This window comes from Podarcis pityusensis (assembly GCF_964106645.2).
Source record: "Podarcis pityusensis genome assembly, chromosome: 3".
Lineage (NCBI taxonomy): Eukaryota > Metazoa > Chordata > Lepidosauria > Squamata > Lacertidae > Podarcis > Podarcis pityusensis.
In genome coordinates, this window is record NC_138026.1 from 14,442,828 (window position 1) to 14,464,725 (window position 21,898).

Consider the following 21,898-nt stretch of genomic DNA (forward strand, 5'->3'; position numbering starts at 1 on the left):
ATTCCATAGCGCTTCAGTACTATTTAAAGGTCCACAGCCCCATGGGCAGGCCCAGTCGTGCACTGATTTTCTTCATCAAATCTATACCCATAGAGCATCACGCAAACACTGGAGGCCATTGGTTTTACCCATGTAGTTGGAGGCCAATGAATACAGCTGATGTAATTAATGTTTAAAATGCAGTGCATTGCTTTTTATTATGCATTCTGCATTGTTGTTGTTGTTTGCATTTTTATGTTATGAACCACCCTGAGATCTATGGATGAAGGGGTGGTATAGAAACGTAGCTGTCAACTTTCAGATTTGAAAATAAGGGATCAGCAGCCTCGAAAATAAGGGATCAGCAGCCTCACCTGTCCCGGGGACAGTCTATGGGATATCTAACAATCCAGGATAGCAACGGGAAAAGGCGCTGGAATAAGGGAATTTCCTGCAAAAAAAGGGAAGGTTGACAGCTATGTATAGAAATCAAATAAATAAACAGTATTCTGTGTTAGCCATTTCAGGGCAGCACTGGTAATCTGTGGCAAGGATTGTTTTCAGCAGACAAAACTGATGCTGAAAGGGTTTTTCTCAGAGCAGAAAGTTTGAAAACCACTGCCGCTTTGCTGTTCACAGCCAGCACAAGGCTTGAAAGGCAGTCTGTTTCGGCCGTAAGAATACTTGAGGTAAAAGCAGACTGGGAAGGTAGGCCTCAGTGGGGAAGAAGAGAAGCAGGACTTCCACTTGCTGACTCTTGCCTTGCTTCCTCCTTCGGCCTTATGGCTGCTTTTGAGGTTACATTTCATGGATATGTGATTGATTCATATCCGTCACAGTGCCTTGCAGCATTATTCATTCAGATTTCTATATAAATTGCCCAACAACAGGCTAATAAATTTACATGCTTATACTCCTCTACTGCAACAATACTGTTGGGTAAGTAAAGCTGAGAATTAACTTCCCAAAGATCACTGCGAGAACAGGATGCTAGACTAGACGATCTAATCCAGCAGGTTTTTTTAAATTTCACCTAAGGGTACAGAGTGAGCTTATTGTTATACTAGGCATATTAACTGGGGGAAAAGTGGTAGCATAAGGAAGCCTTCCCATTAATCCCAAGCAGAAGGTAAACATTTTCCACCGCTAGTTTCATCATTTAGGGTCAAAGACAGCTCCATTTTACTATCTGAAGCTCAAAACAGAAAGATCAGAACATGTGGAGCTTTGTCTCTCCCTGTCTCTGTTGGTATGATTAGAAAATATAATTATCACCCTATACCTGGACTGTAATAAGTTTCACATTACATTTTTAACATGTGCTATTCACACAAAATATGTGTTTCTTTCAACCCCTAAAAATGTGACATTTGCGCTTGTGGTTCCAAAATTGTGTGCCAGGGCACATACAGGAGGGCTTGACATGAGTGTCCAGAAATTAAGCTGCCATGTTTGATGCATTCACCACTCTAAACCCATTACAGTAATGGAGGCCCAGGCAGCCTTGATTTTCCACGACTACCAATATAAGGGCAGTGACATCACTGCAAAAGGTTGAACTGAGATTCCTTAACACAGCCTGCAGTACGGCTAACAGGGATGAGAGGACCACAGAAAAACCACCACTGCCAAAAAACAGTTTCGCCCCTGACCTCTGACTGACTATTCAAAAACAGGAGAGTGGGGTGCTGGGAGGCAAAGAACTTTTTGCAAGTAGGATGTCTGCCTGGCTTTTTAATTTTTTTAATTAGAAAGAGAGGGAGAGGGATGACTGAAACTATGGTATGTGTCTCTGTCTGCATGTTTTGAGGTGGGGTGGAGTGTGTGTCTAATTTGAAGCAGGAAAAGGTGTTTGGGGAAACCTGCATCGATGCACAACAAAGAGGCGTTTCTTATTAACATATTTATTTGATGTTTGTCCCACCTATGGATCCAGAAGGATTCCCAACACAGCTTCCATTAAAATAATACAATATAATAACGCTATCACATATAAACGTGCATATGAAAACGAATCTGACTTGGTTGCTAAATGCATACATGATAAACATTCTTTCACTTCTGGGTATGAGATTGCCCTAACTCCCACTTTTATCTGACAGCAAAGTTCAGGAGAGGTTTAGGGTTCATCCACACTGACTTTTGCTCCGAGTGATTAGTTTCAGTGCCGAGTCTGTGATTCTACTGGTTAAGTTTTCTTCCCTGTTCCACTGGGTCACGGCGGAGCAAATCTGAACCTCGGTTGAAGGATCCATTGAATGTTAGTACATGGGACTTAATTTGTCATAGACTTGACTGGATCTCCACATTAACAACAGCCACCATGTTTAAAGTTTTTTATGTCTATCTACCCACTAGTAACGTCTGCGGAAGGGTCTGCAAACTTCCAGTTCAGAAGGAAATATTTCACTTGGCCAACCTTTTTGGTCCAGGAGCACAACTGGATTTGGGGGGGGGGGTGCTTTGGGCACCACCTACTCTGGTTGCTTCTCTCCCCGCCCAGCAAACTCTCCACACCCCTAAGACAGAAAAAGAGCCAGCACAGGCACACATTGCTTTTCCATGGGATCTGTGTGAATATCAGATCCAACAGAATTAAAATATATCCTTTTGAATCTGCATGATTTTACAAAAAAACAAACAAACAAAAAACCACTGTCAAATTAAAACTTACATTGGTAAACTGCACAGTAAAAATCACAGATCTGGAGAATTCCAGGACCACAAAAATATTGACCCACGGCATAGGTCCTCATAGTTCACCACCAACAAATCAATGTAAATACATAAGTAAACACAGAGGTAACCTACAATTACCCAAAGCAGCCATTGAGTGGTGGCTTTTGTCTGTTTCCTCCAGGTAGCCAGTGTCAGATGTTGGTATTGGCCCGTCTTTTCCTGTTTATGATTACTTTAGGTCTGTGGAAATACAATTTGTATACCAGCCTATGAGAACTATCAGGTTTGCAGGGATCCTGGAAAGGACTTTTACACTGGTGGCCTTCATCCTAATGAAGTTTTGATGTGAAGATGCACTTGTTCTCTGCCACTTTTGTGGAATGATTTTAATTGGGCTGTGGAGGTGGTGAATCTGCTTTTATTCAGCAGTATTGTTCTATGACTGAACAGAGCAGAATGCTTTTATGGCTATTTTATGAGTATTAGAATCATAGAATTGTAGAGTTGGAAGGGACCACAAGGGTCATCTAGTCCAACCCCCTGCAATGCAGGAAACGTTTTGCCCAATGTGGGGCTTGAACCCACGTCCCTGGGAATAAGTATCTCATGCTCTTCTTGAATGCTTTAAAGTTTTAAACTATGTCATTTTTATATTGTTGTTATGTGTTGTTTCATTCACACATTGTGCTTTGTGAGGATACTTTCTTGAAAAGGGGGATTAAAATCTATTCAATTGGATTAAATTAAAATTGCACAACTGCGTACCTTCTGAAGAAAAGACTTCCAGAAAATTTTCTAGGAATAAGATCATGGAATTCATAGGAATTTGGGCATAGTTAATTTGGGAAGTGAATATCTGAAAGTATAAACTAATAAATACAATAGTGTGTAGGAAGAATCCCTGTCATCAGCATCCCATTAGCCTGGATGCGATATAGCATGGTTAGGAAACTAGCAACAAAGCAACCCGCGCCAAAAAAAGGTAGTGATTAGGTAGGAGTGTTCTATGTGCTCACCAGAAGTTTCTAGGCACCTAATTTGTAATAGCAGATATTAAGCGTGACTGTGCTACAGGAAAAGATCATGAATATTCCCATTCCACAGAGCCTGCTTGCTTTTGTCATCTGCATTGTTAAATACCTTCAGGAAAAAAGGTAATATACCTTGGAATCTTATGTCTTCACATCTGCCCAACCCTGACTTTCGAAATGCACTTACTTTTGACATTTCTTTCCTAATAATAGCAATGGAAGCATAGCAACAGAAAGACATGAGGCATTTAATTTCTAATGTAAATATTACTTTCCTAATGTACGTAGGCACTGCAGATGTGTGAACCTTAAGACACTACATACCCAGTGAAGTAACACAGGCAAACTGCATGGTTGTATTCCTTCACTGCTGAGCATTCATCCTGGTTTACTTGCACAAGTTTACATAGAGGTTAGATTATGTCTAGAATTTATTGAGCATTTGTTCTGATTTATGTGGAGGTCGTGTTATTATGAGCATTCATCACAATTTGCTTGAATAGTGTTTATATGTTACTCATTTGCTCATCAAAACCTTTTCAGTACATTTATGTCACTTTCCTTACCACAAAGTTTGGGGTTTTTTTAGTGTCTTTGTTGTGGTAGTATGCCAAAACACTTTAATATACTTTAATTGTGCAAACCTTAATTTCTGGTACACGCTTTAATTCCTCCTACATTTCTGGAGGCAACCTTTGTCAGCCAATGATAACAACGACAACAGCATTCTCAGGAGCCATTAGGAATTTCCAAAGGCATGTAACATCTCTCTGAATATGGCAACTCCAGGTGTAATTATTTTCTTAGTATTCATAGTTGATTTTTAAGATGATCTATGAGAAATAATAATAGAAATCAGAAAGAAGAGTAACAAAAATCAAGAGGAAAAACTTGAAACATTTTGAGTGGGGACCCAGATAAATCGTCCCTTTACGTAGTACAAAACAACTGGGAAGTACATGAGTTTCCAATAATTAAACTGTGTCTCCGTTGTTGAAGACCTTGGACTTCTGAGGAACCATTAAAAATCCAGACTTCTGTTATATTTATTCTCTATGTTAATTCATTTAGATGGATACAAGTTTAATATATGTCTGTCCTATGAATAATAATAATAATATTTATACTCTGCCCATCTAGTTGCGCTTCCCCAGCCACTCTTGGCAGCTTATAGCATATATCAAACATTAAAAACTTCCTGATACAGATGTCTTCTGAAAGTTATGTAGTTCTTTATCTCCTTGACATCTGAAGGGAGGGCGTTCCACAGGGAGGGTGCCAGTACCAAGAAGGCATTCTCCTGAAAACACAGGATGCAACCCTGCACTTAACTTTGCATACCTAAGCTTAAGGGTAAATCCCACTAGGATCAGCAGGAAGGATATGAGACACATGTATAGGATCGTGGCACACATCTCATTTGTTCCAATGAGTAAGAATGTTCGTATAACCGTTAAGTGCTGAATTAACATACTGAGGCTTGGGGCACCTGTTCTTTTCCTCTGAAGTGGGGAATTTCATTCTGTGAAGGCTTTCCCTAAGGTGCTGGTGAGGTCGAAATTGCGCTTGCCAGAATCTCGACCCAGCAACACCCCATTGCCAGGCTGGTACCTTTGAAGAAACATAGGGAAATGATGTCCCTGGGATATAGCTTGCTTAAAAGAAATGAATAAAAATGTTGCCTATTGACAGCTTAGGGGTGAGGGAAAGGCCTCACTCCTCAACAGCATTCGCTCACTGTTTATTTGTATTTATTTATTGCATTTAAACGCCACCTTTATTTTCCAAGGAGCTCAAGGTGGTGCAAATGGTTCCCCTCCATACACACACACACCATTTCATCTTCACAACAACCCTGTAAGGTTAAGGTTAGGTGACGCAGTTAGGCACACCAGGCCAAACTTGGGCCTAGGAGGGAAGCCTGAAACGCCGCCTGGAGAGTTCAAGCCTGGTAAAAAAAGGGGGCTAACGGGCTCTTTGCAAGCAACTCGAACCCAGCTTCGCTCCCCGCCATCCGAATTAACATCGAAATCGAGCTAAGCCTATTGTTTAGCAGCTCTGCCATGACCCGAAACTGACCTACTATTCCTAGGCTTTAAAAGGGGGCGCGGTGCTCAGTGGAAGCTTTTGAGGTGTTTACTTCTTGCAAATAAACTTATCGAAGTAGGTTTCTCCTTTTCCCTCTTTCTCTCTCTCTCTCTCTCTTGGTGGGGGAACAGAAAAGCGAAGAAAGACAACTGTGCAGATTAGGGGCCAAGAGAAGTGGGGGGGTAACCAAGGATTTCGGGTGTCACCTTTGGATGTGACCTCCTTGGTGTCTCTTCCCAAAATAAAGGGCTGGTTTCCAAACGCGCAAACCTGACGCTGAAGCGGCATAATCCTGATCGCGCAGATAAAAAGAGAGAGAGAGAGAAACAATCGCTGTGCTCCCCTGCTTTTTAAAAAATAAATAAGTAAACTCGGATCTTGCACGCCCTCCTGGCGCGCACAGGTTGCGCTTTGCTCAACGCGGAGCAGGGCGTGTGCGTTTGGAGCGTTCCCGCCTTCTTCTCCACCCCCTTCTCCTCTTTCTTCTCCTTCTCCTTCTCCTCCTTTTCTGAATCGTTGGTACGATCTTCGCGACTCCAACTGAGTCACGCAACTCAGGTGCCCTGGAGGACCCAGCATGGGATTTGCGTCTTGCTCCCTGATTTCGGGAACAGCAACTGCTCCGCTCCGCTCCGGCCCCGCGCTATCCGAGGTAACAAGCACCACCACCACCACCACCGCTCGTCTCTCGGTCGCTGCGACTTCGCTGAAGCGATAGCTATCTCCTCGAAAAGCCAGCCAGACCAGTTGGATGCCTTCTTGCGCTGCAGGTCCCTCTCGTCGGAAACTTTCGCCTGCTGCTCATCCCCGCTCCGGCTTGCTCGACTTTGAAAGCGCCCCGGACCCTCCGCACGGCTCGGCGGCCGGCTCTCCTGCCAAGCAAATGGCTAACCCGAACGCGCTCTCCAATGGACACCTGCACTGCCGCCAGAACGGGCACAGCTTATCCAAACGGGACGTTCGCAAGAAAAACGGGGTGGTTAAAGAGACCAAGGTGAGCTTTGCATTTCCGGTCCCACCTCTGGGACCCTTGGCTAACCAAACTAAGCCATATACTTTTAAGCGTTCTACTTGTGTGTAGTGGGGCGATTTAGCTGTCTCCCCCCCCCTAAAAATAATACACTGCACGTGGGAATGGGGTCAACTCATCTTTTCTAACGCCCCAGCATCTTCAGGGCAGAAAGACTTGATTTGCATCTGTTTTAGGCCCATCTCCCCTTCCCTGCCCTCCTCTTTCTGATTAGTATTTGGCATGGCATATAGCTGTTATACACGTTTTAAATATATGGTTATTCTCCTAGAAGCTCATATGGGGGTAGCACATGAGACGCTTAATCTCAGAATTGTGGGTTCGGGCCCCCACATTGGGCGAAAGATTCCTGCAATGCAGGGAGGTTGGAAGAGATGACTCTGGAGGTCCCTTCCAACTCTACAAATCTACGATTGTTGGTAGCTTGAAACACTGCTTTTGTTTAAAAAACAAACAAACTGAAACATCTCTTCTCCCGCCCCCAGCATATGAATGCAGGATGGTCTTACTGTTTTGATTGTTGCATACAAAAACAAGGGGCAACTTGTATGTGATACGTATTTGTCCCAGTGTTCATTTCACAGCTGGACTCCAGGTCAGGGTTCTTGTTAAACTATACTGTCCTCATTTGATGTCTCGTTGAGTTGCCTCCTTTGCTTTATCTTCCCCTGATTCAGCTCTCACACCTCCAAAGTTTTCTAACAGGTTGCCGGGTGTCAGCTTGCAAAACAGGTCTTTGCTGAAGTTTGAGAAGCAGGTGTGGGTGGGTTGGAGGGAGGGAGGGCTCTTCCCCATATAAAAAAAAACACAAACACAATGCTTGTGTGGTTGTGGTAAAGTTGAAAGTGGGACATGGGGAAGTTTCCCATGTCTGACCGCTGGTCCACCTAGCAGAGGCGGATTTAGAGCAGTGTGACCGGTTCCGCCACACTGGGGGCCAAGCCTAGGGGGCGTCACAACTATGACATAGCAAACTGAACAGAATGGAAGGCTGGGGACATGTGTGCCGAATTTTGACATCGCATAGGGCCAAACTTGCCCCTGCATCAAGCTTGGTGTGGTCTACGTGATTGGTCTTCAACCAGTGTGTTTGGAGTCACTAATGCGTGGCAGCGACCTACTGCCATACAAATAAATGGTGTGTGCATATTTGTGTGTGTGTGGTCTCCAAATGCATGTTTGGGTTAACAGTGGGCCCCAGATCTGAAAAGGCTGAAGACTACTGCTTGCAATGATGGTTAGTACCTCTTCAGAGCTTCAGACACACGTCTTTCCCACCTGGAATTGGATGGGAACTTCGTGCCCTTTCCATGCAAAAACTTGCTCTTAACACTGAACTACAGCCATCCCCCCCTCCCAAGGCAGATGGGGGGGAACCTGTAGCCCTTGTGATGCTATTGGGCTGCAACTCCCAGCATCTTCAGCCAGACTGCTCTGTGGTCAGGGATGATGTGATGGGAGTTCCAGTTCAAAATCTGGAGGGCCTAAGGTGAAAACCGAGTTTCTTTATAATAAGTCAAAGCTTCAAGAGGTAAGAAATAGATTGTATATGAGACTTCAAGTGCTGTGGTTTTGTTCAGTGAAGTAAAAAAAAGGTGTTGGTTCATACGCTAGTGTTGCTTGTCAAATAGTATCTTGTTTCTTACTTGTGAAGAAGCAAAATACCATGGTAGTAGAACAGCTGTTGATTGGATTGCTTTCCAAACTTGGAGGCTTTCCAAACACAAACTTCCTATCTAGAGTCTCTTCCTACTGTGAACTGCATACACGGCTATGCTTATTAAGTAGACGCACCCAATGCCTTGTCCAAGGAGTGTCTATGGGTGTCTCCTGCTTGCTTGGCATAAAACCTTAGTGTGAAGATGGGAGGGAAGAATACTTGTGCAACTTATGTGGAGAGATGTTTTGGGTGACTTCCATTCAGTCTGAGAGGTTCAGGATTTTGATACTGGGCTCAGCCAACAGCAGAACAATGGGAGAGGACTCTATGGAAAGAAATCATTCAGCAAATCTATTGATCTGCCTTAAGGGAGATACAGGCAGCCAATCAAATTTAACATACACCCCTGGCTATTTTCTTGGATTAATGGAAGTTTGTTGGGGATGTATTGTGAGCATGTACTGGATATTTCCAGTATAATATAATCATCACTGCCTATACCTTTCTGCATTTCATTTCCTTCTGTCCTCATTGCTTGCTGCTTCTGCCCCAGTTGTGTATATTGCGGGTGAGTAATCTGTGGTCCTCCAGATATTGCCAAACTAGAACTCTCATGAACCCCAGCCAGTATGGCCAGTGACCAATGGAGATAGGAGTTGGTGTTGTTGGGTTCCCCATCTTTGGTGTGCGTGCGTGTTATCTGAAATTCAGGATAACACTTCATGTGTTTGACAACGTCATTCAAGCTTATGTCACAATGTGTTAGTCTTTAAGTTTCCGTCTGTTGTAGCAAAAACAACTTTGGATATTCCCTGTAACCTTTTACTAGTAATGTGTGGCACAACTCTTCATCTACCTCCTGATAAGCCTAGAACACCTTCTGAACTCTTCTTTGCCCCTTTGCTATTCTGTGAGCCTTTAGGATAACAAATTTTTTACTCAATTGTTTCTGGAGTCTGTGTACTCCCCATTTCCTGTTACGAAGCTTGGTTTCAGATGAGAGCAGGGTCACCTGCAGACCATACCTTTAAAGCACATGGCTTTCCCCCAAAGAATCATGGGAACTGTAGTTTGTTAAGGGTTCTGGGAATTGTAGCTTGAAGAGGGGTAAACAGTTGTTCCCAGGATTATTTTTGAAAAGCCATGAGCTTTCGATGTACAGTATGCGGTGATTACAAATCGCAAAGAAATTCTCCCTTCCCATCAGAATTCTGTGTGTATGCTTCAAGTCTGAGGGACACTTGTTAGAGCGTTGCGTAAAGGAAAATGTGTTGTTAAAGCGCAGGTGGTTTGATGAAGGTTGTAAGGGTGCATTCCTTATAGCACTGAACTGACATTTTTATAGTATTGGGCTAGACTGAAAGTCTGTTCTCAACGGTTTTGCCCATTGTTTGCTCTGAGACACTGAACCAATACCATTTTAAGTGATGCAGCAGTCACATCAACTGGAATGCTAGCCTCAAACCAGTCAAGGATCTGTTGCTCTCTTTTGCCAAAAGAGGACATAGCTGTGTTGTTAGGATGCCTCTCTGATGTAGTTCCACCTTGCTTCAACGCTGTCTCTGGGGCAGTTCAATAGTGCTTGTTTGACGGAATCAGAGAAGCGTTCACAAAGTTCAGATATGACTGATGGGTAGTGTTGATTCGAGGCCTCGCTTTGGGCTATGGGTCTTCTGTGGCTGGAGAAGGATCTTACTCATCACTGGGGAATGATCCATGTCACAGTCTGCATCATGGTAGTTCCATGTAACAGTGCCAATCACCTGGTGACAAGTCCAGCCCACGGTGTGACCTGGGATGTCTCCAGGACTGTCACTGTTTTGCCTTGATAGAGGAGAGCATGCTTGTGATGCAAAGGCTGTGAAAGCAGCACAGTTCAAACAGCCTTTGTCCTTTCTCGTTCATGCTGTCAATACCAAAGTGGCCTACAGAGTTGTCTCATATGTGATGATCGTTCTCAACTCTGCCGCTGAAATCTCCTAGCAGGAATAGGCGCGACCAGCCTGGTCTAGTTCCTCGTGTAATAGGTCTCTGGACTGTATGTCAGAGCACATACTGGGAGCATAAATGCTCAAGATGTTAACTGGACTGGAAGTGATTGAGAAATGAATGGAAAGCAAGCATTCTGAACCCTCAGTTGGCAGTTCTGTTGCAGACAGGAAGTTCATTACTGCTAATCGTATGCCATGAATATGTGGTACTTCAGGATGTTCTCCTTGCCAGAAAAAGGTATATCTCTCCTCTCACAGCCTGCCATTCAAAGAAAGTCTGGTCTCCTGTAAAGCGTTGATGAAAGAGTTGAACATTTTCGGCTTACAGTCAATGATGGCCATCTGTATGCTGTTTATTTTCTTTCTTTATTGCCTCGTGCAGTTTTTCAGGTAGATAGTGGCGGGTCAACATTAAGGTTGCCTGGCTTAAGCCAGGCAGTAGCTGACACTGAGACATGATGAGCTCTTTCACTGCCCAAAGCAACCTATAGCACTCGTACCTTATGCCAATCAGATAGAGCTTATAATTCGTGGCGGCTGCCTCCCACATTGCTTTTGCTGCATTAGCAGCACCAAAGTGACCTTTCTGGGGTGCAAGCCTGGGCAGTGTATATGGAGGTCCTGGGCTGCCTAGACAACAAGACTCCTCTCTCAGCCTCACTGATGTGGTCCAGAGGGAAGCAGAGCAATACATTTGGCACCAGCTTGGCTGCAGGAGTTGCTGGAAGGAGGCACATATGGCACCATCCAACCACCTTAGAGACTCCACTCTGGATCTGCGTAGAGTTTACTCCTTAGCCTTTTCTTCTCCCGAAGATGTCCCGCAAGGCAGCGGATATTATTATTCAGAATTTACTTTGCTTCAGGATGAGAACAGAAATTGTGCGGCGGCGGCATGGCAGCAGCGGGAGGCCCCATTAGCTAAAGTGGTGCTTCAGGTTAGGAACAGTTTCAGGTTAAGAATGGACTTCCAGAACGAATTAAATTCTTAACCCGAGGTACCACTATATAGCCACAAGGCAGCAGAGGTTTAGGATCAGAGTTTTCTTTCTCCAAGATGGGTTATCTTCCCAGGTCGACGAGCCCCATCTGCCACCCACTTCCCTCTACAGCACTGCAGAAACTACCTTCTTGACAATTGGACCTACAATTGGTCTTTTTTGCTCAATCCACTGGGGCCCGTCTACTCATGCAGGGGAAGTCCCTAACTAAATGATGGTTTGAGGCCTATCGTCTACCCTCACATGGTTTAGCCAGCCAGTTGAAGTTGTTTCCTGTGATGTGGCCACTGTCAAATGCTGGCTGCTTCTAGGATCCACAGGTGAGAGCTGAATGCAGGATGGGGACCAAAGGTGGGCAAATTACCCCAGTAGAAGCATGATGTGTGATCCCCCCTCCCACCAGAGGTACTAACCCTACTCTAAAACTCCATACACCCCAGGAGAGGATTAGGGTTTGGGGAATGTGGGCTGTGAGAAGTGTGTGTTTCTAAAAGGTTGCTCTGGACACAGGTGTTTCAAGAGGAAAGAGCCAAAGGACACCCCCTCACCCCCCCCCCGCTCCTTTGCCCACACTGCAGAATACGCACACATCACTTACTTATGTAGCTTTCAAGTTGTTAGTGGTTTGGAGTGTACAGTTCCACTGTAAACCAGCCGGTGCTATAGGAACGTAGGAAGCTTGTTTTTGTTAGATTAAGTCATTGGTTCTCAAGCTTTTTTCCCCTCTGAACCATACTTTCAGAATAAAAATAGGCTTGTGCCACACCAAAGTTTTTATTGATAGGAAAGACACTGGAAATAAAAAATAAACAGTGCTTCGCAGTGCTTGATTCTTAATATAGAACACAACTGAGCTTATCATATGATCATGGGACATCCAGGAAGTGCAGCTATGTAAGGACATGAATCATTCCCCAAATATAATATTGATTGCCCTTGAATCTTCCTGCCACACTTGCAATCCTCAAAGTGCCACACCCTTTGAGAACCACTGGATTAAGTGCTGCTAGGACCTTGGTTTGAAAGAGACCTGGAGTTCCCCTGCTGAAGAAGACATGCTTGCAGACAAGAGTTGCCATATTTTGATTTCATAAATATTGTTTGAGACCAGCAGGTTTTCCTCGCTTGACAGGCTTTGGGAAGGGAGTAAAGGGCTCTGACAGCATCCCAGAGCTCTCACACCACCTTCCCAGACCCCAGTAAACAGCCTCATGGGGAGGGCAGTTTTGGGGGTTCCTGGCTTTGTGCAATGTTGCCTTTGTGCAAAAACCCCCAGAGCCGAACCCTTGCACACATGGCAGGCCCACTGTACTCCTTTTCTCCTCCCATTATTTTTAGTTGCTGTTTTTTGCCTTTTTGTGCACATGCAACAATGGACATGTTCAGTTCAGATGGTGGCTCGTTTAAATACCACAGGTGTCTTTGTCTCCCTTTTTGCCTAATGCAATTACAGGTGGAACCTGCCCCCACAAGAGATCATTTTGTCATGAGGGCTTGGCAAAGCAGAAGGAGGGACTAGCTATTTATGTAGGGCATCTACAGTTATACAACCAATTTTTATGACTCTGCAAACTGCGGGGAAGAAGGTTTGAAGAAACCTTCGCAACCACTTAGTTTTCTTTTCGCAAGAGCTATGCGCAAAAATAAAAGTGTAACGTGATCACTGCCCAGAGGGCTGATAGCCTTCGTAAGATATGAAGAGGCCCAGCAATTGCCTTATGTACAGTCAGTCTTTCCAACTCTCTGTTTGTGGCTCTTCTTGTCAAGGATTATCGTAATGTTGTAACAAGGTGAGTTTAAAATGCATATGATAGTTTTTAGTTGATGTTCTCTGTGCTTACCTGTGAGGAGCAGACTGTGTTTGGAAACTGAAATGGATTAACGGAATGAGCCAGAGCCTACTGTTTTTCTCCATGCATCCTGTTTTTCCATTTGTTTCTTTATGATTGGCTTCTTGGTGGCCTGCCTTCTTTTTTTGTGCAGGTATACTCTGCCTCTCAGAGAAATTAGATTTCATGATCTAATTGTCATTGTCTGCTCCCTCGATGGCTTTAGGCAGGGACACATGAATCCATTGAATCCATTTGCCAAGTTCACCACCACCATCACTTCCCTCTGGCAAACGCCACAGGTCACCAGCACTCATTCACTGAGCTACAGGCTGCTACTTTCTCCCTTGACCCAGTGTTAGAAACCCAGATATATAAGCTAGGTGCCAAATGGCTCCTTAAACCAGGGTTACAGTCACCAAAATGGAATGCCTAGTGGCTATTTTGGGGGCAGATGACTCGAAAGCCTTATACAGTCGTACCTTAGTTCTTCAACACCTTGGTACTCGTATGTTTTGGCTCCTGAACGCCAAAAACCCAGAAGTAAGTGTTCCGGTTTTTGAACGTTTTTTGGAAGCCGGACATCCGACGTGGCTTCTGCTTCAATGCAGGAAGCTCCTGCAGCCAAACGGAAGCTGTGCCTTGGTTTTCGAATGTTTTGGAAGTCAAACGGACTTCCGGAACAGATTACGTTCGAGAACCAAGGTATAACTGTATTTCAATACGAATTTTTGGTTTCTGAAATTCTTTTCGGTAAAATATAACAGATAGAATTCTATAGGATGTGGAATTAGTGTGTGAAAACAGTCAAGATCCAAGGATCCCCAGGCATACACTCCAGATGGTAGAGATGTGAGGCACCATCCTGGTGCCCAGTCATCTTAAGTTGGTCATAAGTAGCCAATAGGCAGGTGCAAAATGCACTGGCGAATTTTGAACACTGCTCCTGGCACCACCATCGGTGCTCAGCATGTGTTGCATGCTTTCTTGGGAACTCGTGGATAACAGTAGCGTTATTAAATCCGCCTTGCTGTGCCCCTGAGCTCAAGCTTCCCTACGCTGGAGTGCCCTTTGAGTGCAGAGGCAGAGAAAGCATCTGTTTCTCTGCACTCTCTCCGGCTTAGAAGTATTATGGGATGAGACCTTTTTCTCTGATCCCATCATCCACTTTCCTGTTAGGATATTTCCGTTCCACCTTAAAAGGGAGCAGGCTTTGTGAGTCAGAGTCTGCGCATGTCCTGTTCACAGGATGTTGATGTTTGCTATTGCTTTCGTTTTCTCTCTCTGTGTCAGAGACACTGACGCAGGCAGTCATGTTTTTCTTTGTTCTGATCAACGCTGAATAAAACTTGTAAATAATGCTCTCCTGAGTGCGACTTTTGCTGTGACTATCTGCTGATAGAGTGTGCATGAGCTCTGGAATGTGGCAAGATATTTTCTAGAAACTCATGTCACTAATTGCTGGTACTGCGTGCCTACGGGAGATCGATGGATCGTCCGGCAGACGGCTTGGGGCCATGATGGACTTTGTCTCCCTGGCAGTATCCCAACATTTCCCAGCTATAGAGCCTGAGAGAGGATCAGATTATAATCTGTCTTGCTTTCCTCACTGTGAGCTGCAGAAGGTATATATTTGCCTTTCCCCTTTATATAGCAGGGCTTTGTCATGAAGTCCATTGAGAGCGTTTGCTTCTGTATCTAAGTATTCAAATGGCTCAAGAGAAGAGACACTGTGCCATCAAAAATATTGGAAACAAATAGATAAGTGAATAGTCAATCACTGCCTATTGAAGATGAGAAGGTGAAGCACTAGGATTTGGAGTGATATTTGTACGACAATAAGGGTGGTGGGAGAGGGGAGGAAGTCATAGATGTCAACTTTTCCCTTTTCTTGCGAGGAATCCTATTCAGAATAAGGGAATTTCCCTTTTAAAAAGGGAAACGTTGACAGCTATGGAGGAAATGAGACCCCTTCCATTGGCCTGCCTGGGACCAGCTTGAATATGGCTTCTCTCTTCCCATGGATGTTCTACCGGGTCACCATAAGAATTTCTGTAACATTATTTAAATACAGTGGTACCTCGGGTTAAGAACTTAATTCGTTCTGGAAGTGCGTTCTTAACCTGAAACTGTTCTTAACCTGAGGTACCACTTTAGCTCATGGGGCCTCCCGCTGCTGCCGCGCGATTTCTGTTCTCATCCTGAAGCAAAGTTCTTAGCCCAAGGTACTATTTTTGGGTTAGAGGAGTCTGTAACCTAAAGCATCTGTAACCCGAGGTACCACTGTACAGTGGTGCCCCGCAAGACGAATGCCTCGCAAGACGGAAAACCCGCTAGACGAAAGGGTTTTCCGTTTTTGAGTTGCTTCGCAGGACGAATTTCCCTATGGGCTTGCTTCGCAAGACGAAAATGTCTTGCGAGTCTTGAGATTTTTTTTTCGCTCCCCCCCCCCTTTATCTAAGCCGCTAAACCTTTAATAGCCTTTTAGCAGCTAATCCGCTAAGCCCATAAGCCTTTAATAGCCGCTAAACCGCTAACAGCGCTAATCCATTAAGCCGCTAATAGGGTTGCTTCGCAAGACGAAAAAACCGCTAGACGAAGACACTCGCGGAACGGATTAATTTCGTCTTGCGAGGCACCACTGTATTAGTAGCTAAATTGCCTCTATTTTCCCATGACTCAGGCATCTTTTCTTCTTTTTGCATCATGGGTAAGCCTCTGTCTATGTTTTGTTTTTATATTAGTTTATAAAGAGTACACCTTGTATTCTCCAAGCCATACTGTATTAGTAGCTAAATTGGCTCTATTTTCCCATGACTCCGGCATCTTTTCACATCATGAGTAAGCCTCTGCCTGTGATGTTTTTTTATATTAGTTTATAAAGAGTACACCTTGTATTCTTAAATTATTAATTATTAATTAATTCGTTTCTTAATCAATTAATTCTTACTTAATTAGAGTTTCAGGACTGCTTGTATCAAAAGACTTGTATACAGCAGTACCTAGTGTGCCAAGCCAGCTTCGTCATTAAACTTGAATGAGTCGGTTAGGTTTTTATCTCTATCTCTGAAACACTTCCTGCTGCACTAGATGTACTATCAGGAATCTGTGTCCACGCTTTTACTGACACAAATGTGAGTTGCAACACCCTTTCGCCGCTGACTTTTCCGTAAGTTGGTGTGGGTGTTGTGAGCTATGAAGGAACCAGGCAGTGTTGAACCCCAAGACATGGGACCTTTCACAAGAAGCAAAAGGGAGAATACCGTCTTAAAACAATGGGTTTTTCTAGGTGCTTACTGCCTTTCGCAGGTATGACAAAACTGGATGGCAGTAGGGCTTTATCCCAAAACATGGAGCACTGCAATGTCACATCTTCAAGGGATTACCTCCACTTAAAATATGTCTAGTGAAATGCACACAAGGCAGTTTTACACTTGTGACGTTTGAAAACTTCTTTTTTTTATATAAGATATTGTCAGGGGTTCAGGGACAGAGGCACAGGGTAGGCAGGAGATGGAGAGCGATGGGGATGAATCCCAGGACAGCGAGGAAGAGGATGACAATGACTCAAGAGATTCCATGAGTCTTTCCAGCGAATCAGAGGATTCCCAGAAGGGGGCGCCGGTGGTCAAGGCCAGGGGAGCCCCAGGGGGGACGTGTCAGGAGCAGGGGGCCAGCGGGGGATCCCAAAGTGGCAGCTGGGCGTCAGGACCAGCCTCCCCGCCAGAGTGCAGCGAAGGGGGTGGAGGTTCCAGTGTATCAGGGGAAGCAGCTCCGGCAGCAGAGAAGGGAGGGAGGTCGGAGCAAGCCACCCTCCCGGAAGGGGAGGGGAGTAGTGAAGGGAGTAGTGTAACTGTCAAAAGGAAGGTTAGAGGTTGGGCGCGCGCGCCAAGTTCAAATGTGGAGGCGCGCGGAAGTACAGGGAGCCCGGAGGAGGAGCCAGGTCCCAAAGCCCGCAGGAGGGGGCAAGAGCAATCTGGGGATTCCGCGTCAGGGGAATCCAGGAGGGGCGAAACCCCAGCGGGCAGGAAGACCCTGCGGAAAAGGAAAGAGAGGAAGAGGTGGAGCAGCGCAAGCCTCTTAAACTGGTGCAGGGGAGGGACTGACTCAGAGGGGACTTCAACGGTCTAAGGGTAACAGACGTGGGGCTGCGCGCCTCGGATGTGAAGCAAACAATGAACTCCAATAAACACTTTTGTATATAAGAAGAAATTGGCGTTGGTCTTTTGTGAGCTGAGACTTGAGGCAGCCCTGACAGATATTTATTAAGATTTTTTGAAAATATTACAGTAAAAAAAGAAAAAGAAAAAAAAGAAAAATACAAAATAAAAACAGTTAAAAACACACATATTTTCCATTACTTATTTTCCTTTAGCTTGTTTCCCGGACCTCCTCATACCTCCCTTTTTTGTATTCCACTTCAATTCATTAGTTCAGCAAATCCTTACCATTAGATTTTTACCCATTTATAACCCTTTTTTCATATTCTCTTAGAGCATTACAGCTGGAAACCGCTTAATTTCTATCCAACACCATTCTATCATTCATTAATTTTACAATATTTCTGTAGATAGTCTTTAAATTTCTTCCAATCTTCTTCCACCGACTCTTCTCCCTGGTCTCGGATTCTGCCAGTCATTTCTGCCAATTCCATATAGTCCATCACCTTCATCTGCCATTCTTCCAAAGTGGGTAGATCTTGTGTCTTCCAATACTTTGCAATGAGTATTCTTGCTGCTGTTGTAGCATACATAAAAAAAGTTCTGTCCTTCTTTGACACCAATTGGCCAACAATGCCCAGAAGAAAGGCCTCTGGTTTCTTCAAGAAGATATATTTAAATACCTTTTTCAGTTCATTATATATCATTTCCCAGAAAGCCTTAATCCTTGGGCACATCCACCAAAGGTGAAAGAATGTACCTTCAGTTTCTTTACATTTCCAGCATTTATTATCGGGCAAATGATAGATTTTTGCAAGCTTGACTGGGGTCATGTACCACCTGTATATCATTTTCATAATATTCTCTCTTAGGGCATTACATGCCGTAAACTTGATACCTGTGGTCCATAACTGTTCCCAGTCAGCAAACATAATATTATGTCCAACATCTTGTGCCCATTTAATCATAGCAGATTTCACCGTTTCATCCTGAGTATTCCATTTCAACAGCAAGTTATACATTCTTGACAGATTCTTAGTTTTGGGTTCTAACAATTCTGTTTCTAATTTTGATTTTTCCACCTGGAAGCCAATTTTCTTATCCAAATTATATGCCTCCATTATCTGATAATAATGAAGCCAATCTCTCACTTTGTTTTTTAATTTCTCAAAACTCTGCAATTTCAATTTGTCTCCTTCTTGTTCCAAAATTTCCCAGTATTTCGGCCATTTGGCCTCCATATTGAGCCTTTTCAAAGCTTTCGCTTCCATCGGTGACAACCACCTTGGGGTTTTATTTTCCAATAAATCCTTATATCTTATCCAAACATTAAACAGTGCTTTCCTGACAATGTGATTTTTGAATGCTTTATGTGCTCTAACCTTATCATACCATAAATATGCATGCCATCCAAATACGTTGTTAAAACCTTCTAGGTCCAAAATGTCTGTGTTTTCCAGAAGCAGCCATTCTTTCAACCAGCAGAAAGCTGCTGATTCATAATAAAGTTTAAAGTCTGGCAGGGCAAATCCACCCCTTTCCTTTGCATCAGTTAATATCTTAAATTTTATTCTGGGCTTCTTGCCCTGCCAGACAAATCTAGAAATATCTCTCTGCCACTTCTTGAAACTTCTTGAAACAGTCCATCTTATCCACAATTTGCAATGTTTGAAACAAAAACAACATTCTAGGCAATACATTCATTTTTATCACAGCAATACGACCCAACATTGATAGCTTCAAATTTGACCAAATTTCTAAGTCTTTTTTCACTTCCGTCCAACATTTTTCATAATTATCTTTAAATAAATTCCCATTTTTGGCTGTCCTATTAATCCCCAGGTATTTCACTTTCTTTACTACAGTCAATCCTGTCTCATTCTGAAACCTCTCTCTTTCAATCAGTGTTAAATTTTTCTCTAAAATCTTAGTTTTTAACTTGTTCAATTTAAATCCTGCCACTTGACCAAATTCTTGAATTAATTCTAAAACCCTTTTAGTGCTAGATTCTGGCTCCTGTAACGTCAATACTAAGTCATCTGCAAATGCTCTCAATTTGTACTGTTTGGCTCCGACCTGTATACCTTTAACCAACCGGTCCCTTCTAATCATATTCAGCAAAACCTCCAGGACCGATATAAAAAGCAGTGGGGAGATTGGGCACCCCTGTCGTGTCCCTTTTTCTATCTTAAATTCTTCCGTCACCACATTATTTACAATTAATTTAGCCTTTTGTTCAGAATATATTGCACCTATACCATTTTCAAAACCTTGGCCTACCCCCATCCCCTGTAGGTTCTTCTTCATAAAACTCCAAGAGATATTGTCAAAAGCTTTCTCCGCGTCCACAAATATAAAAACTGCTTTAGTGTTTATATTCACTTCTAATTTTTCCAAAATATCAATTATATTCCTCAAATTATCAGACAAATGTCTTCCCGGGAGAAAGCCCGCTTGGTCTTACCTGGCAGGGGAGACACCTTGATCATGAAAACTTCTTAATGTATCTGACTACATGTCTCTTTTATGGCCTACTTTGCTTCTTCATATTCAGTTTCCATGGTACACAGGATCACCAGTTGAATTAAGTGGAACAGGAATTCTTTATGCTCGGTAACCATAAAACTTGTAGAGCAACTGGTAAGGGTGGCTTAACAAATGCTTGCATAATTTGTCAGCTGTATTTTTTATTAGATGGTATAATGGTATGGGGTTGCTCGTGCGTAAGTTGCCGCCACTCCTGGCTAGGTTGCCTTGTTAAACCTTTCTGTCTGGACAGCCCTTCAATTCGTGGCTGCCTCAGTCGCTAGCAGAATCCGTCAGTGGGCGTTTCTTAAACCTTTTCCAACATAAAAGTTGTTTGACACCCAGTCTCCTCCTACTTTCTCTGCGCGGAAGTCTTCTGCGCAGGGAGGGCGTGGGTAGCGGAGGACCAGTGCTCTCCCCGCTGGTGTCCGGTGAAGAGTCTGGGAGCCCTCTCGCCGATTCCCCCATCTGCCCCTCCTTATTCCTTGTGTTGCACTGAATTGCTTCCCCATCTGCTGAGCTGCCTCTCTCCCTGCTGGGCCCTTCTCCAGCATCATTAGAGAGCCTCCCCTCCACCTCTAGCTCCGATGTCAGTTCCCTGACAGATGGTATTGTCAGTTTGTCCCTTACCTTGTCATATTCCCCACCTTCGCCTAATGTTTTTTGTACTGAAATCCATTGAACTGAACAATACTAGGTAGTACTTCAATAAGCTTGTGACAACTCATATCACATTCTCAATATAGGTTTGTGCGGTTGTATTCTTTGTTTCTGAACATGATACAGGGTACTCAATATTCATATAACAAACAGAGTCATGCTGTGTATGTGTGTGTAGATAGATAGATAGATAGGTCATTTGACTTCTACCCTTCAAATACTTTTAGTTTATGAGATATCTTTTTAAGAAGAGCAGTTTGTCAAACCCTAGATTACCAGCAATTCAAATTATGAAGGCTAAAGGTCTTCTAGGATTTGGCAATTCAATCCCTGGCTGTTGTTAAACAATGAGAAATAAGTTCTTTACTTTTCAAATCCTGTTATGTTTCCATAAAAAGATTCAAAACTGCCAGGTAGAAAGATGGAATAATAGTTAGAATAGAATAGAATTTATTAATTTCGGTCACAGACCAGTTGCAGCTCACATTCAATATCAGGGAAGTCATCAAACACGATAGGGATACATTTGAATTTGCAATTGGGTATAACAGGGGCAATACAGTTATAGCAGCAGTTAAAAATATGTAAGTTAAATCTTAATCACTAAAATATAACCTAAATTTTTCATTTAAGGCCTTAGTCATTATGGTAGCACAGCTTGTTCCCTAAGTTTTATGGCAGTCGCACAGAATTTGGCCACCTTTGGCGTAATCTCTGGAATCTTGTCCTCTACCAGGGATTTTAGACATTGAAGTTCGGACCCATTTGGAGATTTTTGTATATCAGGGGTGTTAAATGCTGAGCGTATATCCCCATAGAAACGACAGCATAACAAGGCATGAGAGACTGTTTCTACCTTCATCAAGCCACAGGGGCAGACTCGTTCCACGTATGGTTTACCCTTGAATCCGCCCTGCAGTAAGGCAGATGGCAGCACGTTGACTCTAGCAAGGGTAAGCGACTGCCTGTATTTAGGTATTTGTAATTTTGACAGATATTTTGCTGAGGTGAACCCTCTCTCCCATTGTCTTTTATTGCTGGGTGTTTATTCATCTCACTCACGTGACACTGCAGTTCCACATCCCAAATTTGTTGGTGGATTATTGCTCTAGCTTTCTCATAACCTACAGCTATTGGGGCCTGTGGGGAAAACCCCAAGCCTCTTAGCTTTTTGTGCAGAAATAATAGTTTATTTAAGTTATCCAAGAGATCTCAGTGAACACAATCCAAAATACAGCCATCTTTGAGCAGTCCTGCCACATGT

General features: G+C 43.6%; 1 protein-coding gene and 1 long non-coding RNA gene across 2 annotated transcripts in view; one reads left to right on the top strand and one right to left on the bottom strand.

Moving 5' to 3' along the window:
- Nucleotides 1–1,867: 1,867 nt before the first annotated feature.
- On the bottom strand, nt 1,868–6,096 carry LOC308473669. Its single transcript, XR_013984172.1, has 2 exons — nt 5,769–6,096; nt 1,868–4,522 (listed from the first exon to the last, which is right to left on the bottom strand). It is a non-coding gene; the product is annotated as an uncharacterized lncRNA (long non-coding RNA).
- Nucleotides 6,097–6,303: 207 nt separating this feature from the next.
- Nucleotides 6,304–21,898, top strand: part of SPTLC3 (serine palmitoyltransferase long chain base subunit 3) — a 65,028-nt gene continuing 49,433 nt past the window's right edge. The window contains exon 1 of the mRNA XM_080999154.1: nt 6,304–6,771. Coding sequence (XP_080855280.1) covers nt 6,529–6,771 — 243 coding nt within the window. The 5' untranslated portion in view covers nt 6,304–6,528. The remainder of the gene's footprint in view (nt 6,772–21,898) is intronic.